The 12967-nt window shown below is 41.6% G+C and overlaps 1 protein-coding gene across 1 annotated transcript in view; it reads right to left on the reverse strand.

Moving 5' to 3' along the window:
• The window catches only part of SSH2 (slingshot protein phosphatase 2), a gene marked incomplete at its 5' end in the record, with an annotated part of 237752 nt that overhangs the window by 34437 nt on the left and 190348 nt on the right, over nt 1-12967 (reverse strand). The window contains 1 exon segment of the mRNA XM_014582926.2: nt 3915-3961. Coding sequence (XP_014438412.1) covers nt 3915-3961 — 47 coding nt within the window.

Raw genomic sequence — 12967 nt, forward strand, 5'->3', positions numbered from 1 at the left:
ACCTGGGGTCAGCCATGGGGGAATCCAGCACCTTAACTACCATGCCACTTACTGACCCTACCATACTGTTGTCTTCTTCTTCTTTTTATAAATAGTTATTTATTTTATTTATTATTATTTTAAAATTTGACCAGAGAGGGACAGGGAGATAATGGGAAAATGAGAAAGCAAGCTGCCAGGTCTGGGACTTGAACCACAGCAGGCCATGTGAGAGTCTAGTACCTCAACCATCATGCCACCTGCTGACTCCACCATATTGTCTTTTAAGACAAAATTGTACTTTATAGTTCATAATTTTATAATTTAGCCTAATAAGAAGTAAATGAGGGGCCAACAAGTTAGAGTGGTGGTTAAGGTGCTGGACTTTCACATGGCTGATCACAGTTTTGAGTCCTGGACCTGACAACCTGCTTTATCACTTTCCTCTCTCTCTTTGGTGAGCATATATGCCCTATAGCAAATTAAAAAATGATAATAATAATAAATAAAATTAAATAATTCTTTTTATAAGAATTATTTTATTTAACTTTATTCATTCATTCATTCATTTACTTTAATTTGACTAGAGAGGGACAGAATGAGAGAGAAAAAGAGAGATAAAGTGAGAAAGCAAGCCACTAGGTCTGGGACTTGAACCATGGTTGGCCACGTGGGAGTCCAGCTGGGGTTATGTTCTAAAGTCAGAGTGTATGCATGTGTGATCCCAATACATTTGGCAAGCACTGCTGTGCTGCATCTCAGATTTCATATTAAACACTGTACCTAGGTATACCAGAATAATAGCATTTTTTTTTGAGACAGATTTTCGCTATAGCGTGCGTGCACTTGCCAGAGAGACAGAAAGCGAGAAATCACCCCCCATTGCCCCCCCAGGGGATGGCCAAACCACAATCTCTTTTCATCCATTCTCTCCTCAGGATTTTAGGCATGCACGCACATGTGCCTGGCATGAGTTTTAAGCCACCAGGTCCAGGACTCAAACTGTGATTGACTATGTGGGAGTTTAGTGGCATAACCATGACTCCATTTGCTGGTCCTGAATAATAGCATTTTTAAAGCTTGATAATTTAGGAGGCTGTCAAAAGTTTACCCAACTCCAAAAGAAATATTAAGCAGACTTTGCCATATAAAGCAGATAAGTGGGCCGGCAGGTGGCTTGGTGGTTAAGGTATTGGACTCTCACATGGCTAACCACGGTTTGGGTCCTAGACCTGGAAGTTTGCTTTCTCACTTTCCCTGTCTCTCTCTCTTATCAAATTAAAAGAAAATAGTAATTATTCTAATAAATAAAATTGAATAAATAATTTAAAAAAATAAAAATAAAGCAGATAAACTTCTGGTTACACTCAGGGGTCTTCACCCTTCAGGGTCACTTTCAAGGATTTTAATCAGTAAATAATTTATTTAGGCTTAAGTTTTATAGGCCCAAAGAGAATGAATGGCAGATAGAATTAGAATCCAGGCATTTGAATTCCCAGCCCAGTTTACTAACTGATTTTCTCTTCTTATCTTCAATTAGGCAAGTCACGGTCCTCACTTACATGTGGGTTTCTCTATCACTTATTCGCATTTACTGAGCAGCCACATGGTTTCAAGCTCTAAGGTAGGGGATGTTCATTATACACAAGATTTGGATACAGACTGTCAATAAGAACTCTAGACTATCCGTATTGGTTTAACTTTTCCAAGTACTTACTTCCAAATTTAAAATTAAATAACCATATGCCCCCCTCCCCGGAATTCTTTGTATAATCATTTAGCTTAGGTTCATTTCCAGGAGAAAAAGCAGGGAGTATCTATCTGACTATGGTAAACATAACTAGAAGGCTGACTTGTGACTGAGAAGTAGGCAGCCCGCAACCAGCCAGGCGGCCGTCACTACCTCTGAGTCTCAACTGGTCTTGCCTCTACTATGAGAGGTTAGTACAACAAATTTCATACATGATTTTTTTTTTTTTCTGGGGTGATCTAACTTTCTTCTTTTCTTTAATTTTCTTTAATTTTACTTATTTATTTTAATTTGACCAGAGAGGGACAGAGCAAGAGAGGAAAAGTGAGAAAGCAAGCTGCCAGGTCCAGGACTTGAACTGCAATCAGTCACGTGGAAGTCCAGGGCCACCCACTGGCCCCAGATCTGACTTTTTAAGATGAAGTTCAGGGGCTGGCAAGTGGCATGGTAGTTGAGGATGCTGGATTCCTACATGGCCGACCGTGGCTCAAGTCCCAGACCTGGTGGCTTAGCTTTCTCACTTTTTTTCTCTCTCTCTCTGGTCAAATTAAAAAAATAATAACAACCAATGAAATTAAATAAATATTAAAAAAATCAAGTTCCGTGGTAAGTTTAACAGGCACTAGCTAGGAGGTAAAAAAGGGAATGGCAGCCCTTCATGCACTGAGTATTTACTGTAGACTCAATTGCTACATTCAAATTCAATAACCATGCTGCCTAGAGGTGTTTTTCTTAATCTAAGATAGATCTTCTTGTTTGATTTCAGAAATTTGTCCATTTTATTTTTACTTATTTTAAAATTTGCTATAGGGTGCATGTGGTCACTAGATACAGAGAAAGAAGAGAAATCATCCTCTAGGGGAGATGGCCGCACCACAAGCCATCTCCTCCCTTCTCAGGATTTCGGGCACGTACATACATGCCTAGAGTGTATTCCAAACTATTGGGTCCAGGACTCGAACCATGCAGCTGGCCTCATGGGATCTAGCCACCTTAACCACACTATCACCAGCTGGGCCAGGAGTCTATCAATTTGCATTCATAACCTAGTTAGTCTTCAAGTGGTTTCCTATAAAACATCAGGGACAGAGTCTTGTGTATTTGTGGATCCCTAGCACCTCACATTGTTTGGTACAAAGAAAATGTCCCATAAATGTTCAAAGAACAGCTCTGCAAACCCACTAGATACAGCTCTGTATATTCTCATATAAAAATAGGAGCCACATGGGGCTGGCAGGTGACACAGTGGTTAAAGGTGCTGGACTCCCACATGGCCAACCGTGGTTTGATTCCTGAACTTGGCAGTTTGCTTTCTTACTTTCCCTCTCTCTCTCGCTCTGTCCCTCTCTTGTCAAATTAAAAATAAAGTTAGGGACCAGTAGTTAGTGTAATGGCTATGTCAACCGTGGTTCGTGTCCCAGACCCAGTGGCTTAAAACTCACGCCGGGTGCATGTGCATGCATGCCTAAGATCCTCAGAGGAAATGTCTCTCTGTCTGGCGAGCGCACGTGCCCTATAGCAAAAACCTCTCAAAAAAAAAAAAAAGTAAAATAAAATAAAATAAAAATAAATTAAAAAAATTCTTAACAACAACAACAACAGGAGCCACAGACTGCTTTTGATTTAAGCAGCACTAAAGGCTGCTGCACATGTTTTTGAAAGCCTTCCCATTAAACAGCTGATCTTTCTTTGGAAGTACGGGGATGAAACAGTGAAGAACAGTTTGCTTATTTTTATTAGATTACACCTGATTAGAATCCACTGAAAGCGACTCTTATTATTATTATTTTTTTTTGGGTCCGGGTTTCGAACCGTGGTCGGCTACATGGGAGTTCAGCGACATAGCCATTAGGCTAACTGCTGGTCTCATGAAAGCAACTCTTAAGATTAAAGTTATCCTTAGGGAAAGCAGGTGGTGTGTTGGTTAAGGTGCTGGACTCCCACGTAGTCAACCACGGTTTGAGACCCAGACCTAATGGCTTTTTTTCTCACTTTCCCCTTCTCTCTCTCTCTGTCTCTTTGGTCAGATTATAAATAAATAAATAAATAATAACAACAAATAAAACTAAAGAAAGAAATATTTAAGAAAGATTAAAGTTACCCATTAGTATCCCTTTGATGGTAAAACAGAAAGATAAAACAGAAACTGTAACATGGGGCGTCAGCAATTGCTGTGTGTGCTTACCCTCGGTTCTGTAAGTCCTCTAAGTTGGAGGCATTCCATTCTGAGCCCTATGGAGCCAAAAAGACAAGGTTAGGGAATGTTAATATACTGACCAAGTACAATACCACCCTGTGCCCTGTAAGTGCCAGGCACTTTGTATGTTACCATGTTTAGTTTTCACAAATAATAGAATAGGAAGTTATCTTCATCTTTATTTTTAGATATTTTTCCTATAGAGCATGTGCACTTGCCAGAGAGACAGAGACAGAAAGTGAGTGAGTGCGTGAGTGAGTGAGTGAGAGAGAGAGAGAGAGAGAAGGGGGGTGGGGATGAGAAAGCAAGCCGCCAGGTCTGGGACTCGAACCACGTGGGAGTCCAGCACTCTTAACCACCATCCCACCATCCCGCCCCAACATTGACATTTTTGTGGACTCCAGATCAGTTATCTTAAAGAACTTCCTACGATGTGGATTTATCTGATTGTTTTGTGATGATGAGATTCAGGTCAAACATTTTTGGCAAGAACATTACAAGGAGGATGTTGTGTGCTTTCTACTGTATCAAATCAAGAGGCAAATAATGTCAGTCTGTTTCATTATCTGTCATGCTGAGTTTCAATTTTTTGTCAGGGTACCTTTGTGTCTGTTATGTCCCTCTGCTTTACAATTAATCTGTGATCTGTGGTGTTAGTAATCTTTGTTGCTGTGTGAATATCCTACTTCACAAATAACTTTAACCCTATGGTCTTAGAATCAGTTGCCGATGCTTCACTTTCACTTGCCAAATCAGTCATTTTGCTGGAAGTTACAAAACGCTAATTTTCCTACTCTATCATTCCTTCTGCATTTTTGCTGGTATTTTCCTATAAAAGAGTTTCACCAACCAATTCTTCCACACCTTTCTTTTTGTTGTTGTTGCTATGTCAAAAAGACATTTATTCTTGCTCTTTCTGTGCAGATAGCAGGCCCGCAAGCATGGTGAACGTCCCTAAAACCCGGCGGACCTTCTGTAAGAAGTGTGGCAAGCACCAACCTCATAAAGTGACACAGTACAAAAAAGGGCAAGGATTCTCTGTGTGCTCAGGGACAGCGGCTAAGTTATGACAGGAAGCAGAGTGGCTGTGGTGGACAGACTAAGCCTCTTTTCCGGAAAAAGGCAAAAACTACAAAGAAGATCGTGCTGAGGCTTGAATGTGTTGAGCCCGATTGCAGATCTAAGAGAATGTTGCCTATTAAGAGATGCAAGCATTTTCAACTGGGAGAAGAAGAGAAAGGGTCAAGTGATCCAGTTCTAAGCCTCATCTTTTCTATCACGAAGACGACAAAATCTTGAGATGAATGTTCACCTCGTCTGATTACAGTTGGTCTATTTGTGAGGGAATAAAGTAATCAATAAAATGCCCCTTTTGGGGAAATTTGAAAACAAAAAAAAGACAATTATTCTTTCTATCAGAGCCTCTTTTGCTTTCTTCCAGATGCTTTTTGGGCTGTAGCTTTCTGACCCTTCTGAGCTTTTGGAGGTGGCGCTGCCTTCTGGCCTGTCGCTTTCTGGGTGGGAACCTTCTGGGCTGGAGCCTTCCTGCCTGCAGTAGTTGTCTTTCTCACGGGCATTGTAGCAGCAGCTGCTGTGGCTGCAAGCACCCGTAGTAGCAGGTGCTTTCTTGGGAGAAGCTTTGAGGAGAATTGCCTTTTGAAGCTCAGCTTTGGAGAGGTGTTTGCTATAGAGCGCATGCGCTCGCCAGAGAGACAGACAGACAAAGCCAGAAATCACCCCCTAAGGGGGATGGCTATGCAGCAATCCCTCCTCCTCCATTCTCCTCTCAGGATCTTGGCCACACATGCACACGCACCCGGTGTGAGTTTAAGCCATCAGGTCTGGGACTCAAACTGTGGTCGACTACATGGGAGTCCAGTGACACAGCCATTACATCAACTGCTGGCCCTGAACTTCATTCTTTTTATTTATTTATTTATTTGAGAGGTTTTTCACAATAGGGCACGTGTGCTCGTCAGACACAGAGAGAGAGACATAGAGGCAGAAAGTGAGAAATCACCCCCCAGGGGGGGTGGCCACGCTGCAATCCCTTCTCCTCCATTCTCCTCTCGGGATCTTGGGCACGCACGCACACATGCCCGGCGTGAGTTTTAAGCCACTGGGTCCGGGATGTGAACCGCGGTCAACTGCATGGGAGTCCAGCGACATAGCCATTAAGCTAACTGCTGGTTCCCCTCAGCTTCGTTCTTGATTATTCTGTTTCTCGTTTTCTTTGCCTTCTTGACTTTAACACAATCGAAATCTGTCACCTTGGCTTTCCCTTCTCTGGCTTAAACCTTCTGGCCCGTCTTGGGGCTGCCCGTGTTGTACTGATGTCTGGCAGGCTGGCGGACGTACTTCTGTGCATCCTGCTTCCACACCTTTTTGTGTGTGCCACTGTGGACTCTTGGATTCCTTTTCTATTTTGTGTAATATCTTACCTCCCTCTTTCCTTCTCTCCCTCCCTCCTCCTTCTTTCATTTTGACACTCAAATTGCTCTGAGTTTGGCTCTTTTTTTTTTTTTTGTGGTGACTCAGGGGAGGTCAGCTGTTTCAATATGAAGAAACCCACTGATGTGGACAATGAACACAACTTCGTATTTTTTATGAGAAGCGCACGCCCACAGAAGCTGCTGCTGACACTGGGTGAAGAAGGTTATGTGGTTCGAATCATGGGTGAAAACGACAAACAAGGTTTCCCCAGGAAGCAGGGTGTCCTGACCCATGGCCGAGTCCACCTGTTACTGAGTAAGGGACACTCCTGGTACAGACCAAGGAGAACTGGAAAAAGAAAGCGCGGATCTGTTCGGGGCTGCATTGTGGATGCCCAGCTGAGCATTCTCAACTTGGTTATTGTTAAAAAGGAGAGAAGGGTATTCCAGGACTGACTGATACTATGGCGCCTCGTTGCCTGGGGCCTAAGAGAGCTAGCAGATTCCGGAAACTTTTCAATCTCTCTAAAGAAGGTGATGTCCGCTAATACCTTGCAGGAAAGCCCTTAAATAAAGAAGGTAAGAAACCCAGGACCAAAGCACCCAAGATTCAGCGTCTGTGACTCCACGTGTCCTGCAACACGAACGCCGGCGTACTGCCCTCCAGAAACAACGTACTAAGAAAAATCAGGAAGAGGCAGCAGAATATGCTCAACTTTTGGCCAAGAGAATGAAGGAGGCTAAAGAAAAAGGCCAAGAACAGGCTGTCCTGAGAGCTACTACTTCGAAGTCTGAATCCAGTCAAAAGTAAGATTTTTATGAGAAACAAATAAATAAGATCAGATTTCAAAAAATAAAAAATTGCTCTGAGTTTGGACAGTGGAATCTCTTCAAGCTTGTTCCTTCTGATATAACCCCATTAGTCTTTTTTTTTTTAAGAGAGATTTTTGCTATAGGGTGTGTGTGTGCACCAGAGAGACAGAGACAGAAGAAGAGGAAGCACCCCCTCAGGGGGATGGCCACATCACAATCCCTTCTCCATTCTCCTCTCGAGAACTTGGGCATGCATGCACACGCCTCAGAGTGAGTTTTAAGCCACCGGGTCCAGGACGCAAACCCCGGTCTACTACATGGGAATCCAGCAACATAGCCATTACACTAACTGCTGGTTCCCAACCCGTTTTTCTAGTACAAAATGTTGTTCTAAAGAGTCCTTTTTTTTATTATTAAGAGTGATATTTTATAATCAAGATCTGGGCATTAATTAGGCATGCTTATAACTGCAATTGTCATTGCTTCTAAAACTTGTCAGTGGCCAGAGCTAAAAAATGTTTCTATAACTATTACTGAGTGGGCCAGCAGGTGGTGTGGTGGTTGCTGGACTTCCACGTGGCTGACCGCGGTTCGAGTCCCAGACCTGGTGGCTTGCTTTCTCACTTTCTCTCTCTAGTCAAACTAAAATAATAATAATAATAATAATAATAAAATAAATAAAATTAAATAATTCTTTAAAAAATATCACTGAGTTTTAAAAAAATATTGAGTTTATGTAGGTATCTTCAATTCAAAGTCAATACCACAGGGTTCTTCCTCACCATTTTACCCTTCCTCTAAAAGTTATTTGAATTGGGGCCAGCAGGTGGTATGGTGGCTGAGGAGCTGGACTCTTACATGGCTGATCGTGGTTCAAATCCCAGCACCGGCATTTTGCTTTCTCAATTTTCTTTTCTGGTAAACACATGTGCCCTGCAGCTAATGAAAAATGGTGGGGGCCTAGCAGGTGGCATGGTGGTTAAGACACTGGTCTCCCACATGGCCGACTGTAGTTCAAATCCTGGATCTAGGGACTTGCTTTCTCACTTTCCCTTTCTCTCTCTGGTCAAGTTAAAAAATAATAACAACAACAAAATTAATAAATATTAAACATAAAATAATGACAAATAACATTAAGTAAACAAAATTTTAAAAAGTTATTTGAATTAATTTCTTTTTTTGAGGCTATTAATTTGGTATACATTTGGGTTTATTCAATCCTGTTTGTATTCACTTTTAGAGTATGCTTTTTCCGTTCTTTTCAATTTAGTTTTCTGAGTATGTAAAACTTTTTCAGGGCTGAAGGTAAAAAATTTATTAAAAAATAAACGTAGAAGTCTTATTCCTACCACATCCCTTCAATTTCCACAGTCAACTATTTTCATTAGTTTCTGATTTATTCTACTTACATTCTACCTGGGAAAAAATATAAGCAAATATATATTTGTTATTATACTTCTTACTCATGTTACCAATACTTACACAAAAGAAGTACACGACATCTACTTTTTTGCTCTTTGCTTTCTTCACTTTATAATAATGTATCCTCAAAATTACTTCACATAATAGTTCACAGGGATCTTATTTTTTCTTACATTTAAACAGTGCTTCACTGGATAGTAGCTTAGTTTATTCAATTAGCCCCCTATGACATTTTACATTTGTGGAAGTGGGATTGTTGAGACAAAGATTAAATGCAGTTTTGTTAGACATTGCTGAGTTCCCCTCAAGAGAGGCTGAAACAATTCTGTAGTCCTACCAGGAATGCATGGAAGTGCACTTTCCCCATGGCCTTTGCCAACCAATGTGTGGTTAAGCTTTGGAATTTTTGCCATTCTGATAGGTGTGAAAAGTTCTCTCAATGTAGTTTCAATTTACATTCCTCTTAGGAATAAAAGAAAGAACCTTTTCACTATTTAAGGCCTACTTTCTAACTTTGAGCAATCTGTTCATATATTTTCAAGAAACAAACTTTAAAAAAAATTTTTTTTTCTTTCTTTTTTTTTTTTTTTGGAGAGGTTTTTCACTATAGGGCGCGTATGCTCGCCAGACAGAGAGAGACAGAGAGACAGAAAGCGAGAAATCACCCCCCCAGGGGGGATGGCCACGCCGCAATCCCTTCTCCTCCATTCTCCTCTCGGGATCTTGGGCACGCACGCACACGCACCTGGCATGAGTTTTAAGCCACCAGGTCCGGGACGCGAACCGCAGTCAACTACGTGGGAGTCCAGCGACACAGCCATTACACTAACTGCTGGTTCTGACTTTTTTTTTTAATTGCTAGAGGGTGCATACACTCTCCACAGAGAGATGGGGGAAGGAGGAGAAAAAGAGAGAGAAAGAGGGAGGAAGACCCCTCTCCCCATAGGGGCATAGTCATGCAGTAATTCCTTCTACTTCGGTTTTTCCATCCTGTTGGGATTTGGGGTTTGCATACATATACCCCACATGTTTCTCAAGCTGCTGGGGCCTAGACTTGAACTGCAGTCCATTATGTGTGATCTGGCTCCCTTAACCATGAGGTCACAGGCTAGCCCAGAAAAGGCTAACATTAAAAAATAAAGTTTCATATTGATTTACTCCATGAAAGACAGAGACAGTGAGAGAGACAGACAGACATACCCCTAACCGAGTCTTCAAACTGTGATCCCCAGCCTCCACCACACCAGATCACAGGCATGTATATATGTGCCTCGAGACCTTCACACGGGGTCCAACAAGGCAAGACGTGTTACTGCTGAGCCACCCGCTAGCTCCCAAAAGGCAAACATTTTAAAATAAGAGTTTACCTATTTCAAAATTAGATACATTAAATAAAATTTAGCACTAGAAGACTTGGGTTCAAGTTCGGACTTCCCTGAGGGGCACTGGGCAAACTGCTTAACTTCACCGTCTTCACTTCTTATCTATAAATGGAACAGCCTTCCTACTCCGGTCCTAAAAATGTAATTGACACTTTTCTTTCAAATCATACATATAAAGTTTCTCCCATACTAAAATGGAAAAACATTCTCCATGTCCTGAATCTGCCTCTGGATATCGTTTCTTTTCTCTTTCCTTCATAGCCAAGATTCATAGAAATATTGTCTAACAACCCCCCAAGAAATATTGTCTAACACACCCCCCGCTCCTCCTTCCACCCCCCACCACCCCCCACATAGCTCAACCTGCTTTGCTTCTGCACTCATGGCTCTGGCTAATGTTACTAATTACCTCTCCTAGCTGTCCAATCAGGGGTTATCTTTGTATCTTTAGCCACCAGCCTTCTCTGAGTATCTATCTGATATGGTTCATTACTCTTTCCTTTTGGAATTAGATCAGATGGTACAAATACCTAGTGTCACATCTGGTACAATAAAGAGAATCAGCACATGTCTGTTGAACGACTAAATGAGCTAATGATGCACTGTGGAAACTGTCAAGTGTTAGGCAAGCACCATCATCGTATTACAAGTGAGCTGTAATCTGCCTGCCGAACTAGAAGGTCTCAAGGACACTGTCCTGAAGTTCCATTTAGGAAAAGACCAGTACGTGCTGGGCGACTAACCTGCTTACAGGCAAGGGCTCAGCTGACATGGTTCTGAATGTACTCTGCTTAACCTTAGAAAACTACTCTTACACCAAAGAAACAGGCAAGAACGTCAAAGAGTTTCAGTGAGACAGATGCCAAACAAAAAGAGCCGAGTGTCTAAACTGGGGCCAGGGAAATATGACCACTCCACTTCTTAATTTAGAAATCTAAATCCTCTCTGGAACTCTGATCGGTTATATAGAAATAACCCTGACGTGATAGGAAAAGTCCACAGTTTTCATCTACCAACCCAGAAAAATTCAGTCTGATGTTTTGAAGTGGCATCTATCCAAGAAAAAAAAAAAAAAAAAAAACCCAAAAAAAAAAAAAACACAAAACCTAAAGGCACTGATTACTGACTCAGTGAAGCCCATGGAAGGTGACTTGGACTCTGGTTAGAGCTGCCTCAGGTTCCACATGAAGGAACTGGTATCGACGCGGCGTTATTTTTCTGCCCTCAGTACAAATGCCATGCAGATCAGCCCCGATGCCCTGTCTACAGACCTCATCTTTCCCTTTTTTTAGGTTCGCTACAGGGTGTGTGTGCTCACTGTGGAGAGACCGAGAGAGGGAAAGTGAGAAATCACCCCTTAGTGGAAATGGCCATACCACAGTCCCTTCTCCTTCATTCCCGTCTCAGGATTCTGGGCACACATGCACATATACTAGGCATGATTCTCAAGCTGCGGGGTCTGGGACTGGAAACATGTGGGAATCGGGCCCCTTAACCACCATACTACCTTCTGACCCCTTAAAAATAATACACACACACACACACATATATACACACATATATTTAATCCTCCATTCTTTTCAGGCTTACAATTACAATCCCATAAGGGTTTCCACTATATAATTATGAAAAACATGGTCTAATCTTACCTAAGTGTAACATGAAATCTTGGGGCTATTAACAGATTTTTAAAGTAAGTTCATCTTCATTTTCATTCTCTCTCCCCTGCACTGCGTGCTGGAGTAAAGACCCCAGTAACTGCTTTCTTTTCAGAATGACCTTGCTGGAGTTGAACTGTTCTAAGTGACACGTAAGAGAGGAGCACACGTATAGCAAACAGGGATGATAATGGGGGCTCTCGAAGAGATACAGAACCTGACATGACCTCCAAGGAGGTAACTCTCTCCACATCTTCCTTATCACACTAAACCTATAGCCTCAATTCTGAGAGTCACACTACTACAGCAATCAGGCATAAGCTTTGTTACCTTTTCCTTCTAAGAGACATTTCTGCCACACACCTCCTGTTCAGGGACAAGAACTACAAATGTGATTAAAATGACCCATTAGATTACTGCCTCATTTATTCACACATTTCTCTGCGACTTACAGTAAAAGGAACCAATTTGAAGCTAAATTTTTCTTTGAAAAGGAAACACTATTCTACAAGGATTTGTAACATTGAATCTTGAAAAAGATAAGCAGCAAAAATTCTGACTACTCTTTTATTCACGAGAGAAGTTACTGGCTGTGTGTTCAATATTCTTGTGTCTTCCTTGTTTCAGTAAGAAGGCTGCCTGCTTTTCTGCAAAGGGTCTCTGTTTATATCTAGTTCTTAGCCAAATCGGACAGCCTCCGGGAGAGCTGCTGATATTGAAATTTGGTTGGCCAAAGGCTTCCAGCTCAGAAGGGGTATACTCCTAAGAGTGTGGAAGAACTTTTTTTTCCTTCTTCCTTTTTTTTTTTTTTTTTTTTACAAACACCCTGGTTTCCTACCAATCAAACCTCTCTTCTCACTGCAGATTTTCTTTAAACTATGCTCTACATTTTCCTTCCCTAGACCAGCTGGATCCTTTTCTAAATAAATAGATCCCTGTGCAAGACACTGCAGAGCTGAGGATTTCTTCCAAAGGGAGGGAGGAGTCCTGCTGCCTCTCTTCACACAGTCTGGTTGAGCTCCAGGCATGGCAGCAATGTACAAGATGAGATGACTTTGCAGAAAATTAACACTACAACTTGCAACTAGGATAAGACCTCTTTTTCCGTGTCAATTGCTGGGAAAGCCAGCAGGCACAGACTCACTGGAGAAGACAGGGGACTGGACAGGATGTGGCAGTGTAAACAAAGGGAAGAAGCCACCAAAGAACCTATAGCGAACACCTCTCAAAAAAAAAAAAAAAAGAAAGAAAAAGAAAGAACAGAACTATGGAGTATAAGCAAAACATTTTTTGATATGTAAAGTAAATGTGTGTGCAAAAATGTAAAAATAAAT

Source organism: Tupaia chinensis, unplaced genomic scaffold (assembly GCF_000334495.1).
Source record: "Tupaia chinensis unplaced genomic scaffold, TupChi_1.0 Scaffold143921_1, whole genome shotgun sequence".
Lineage (NCBI taxonomy): Eukaryota > Metazoa > Chordata > Mammalia > Scandentia > Tupaiidae > Tupaia > Tupaia belangeri.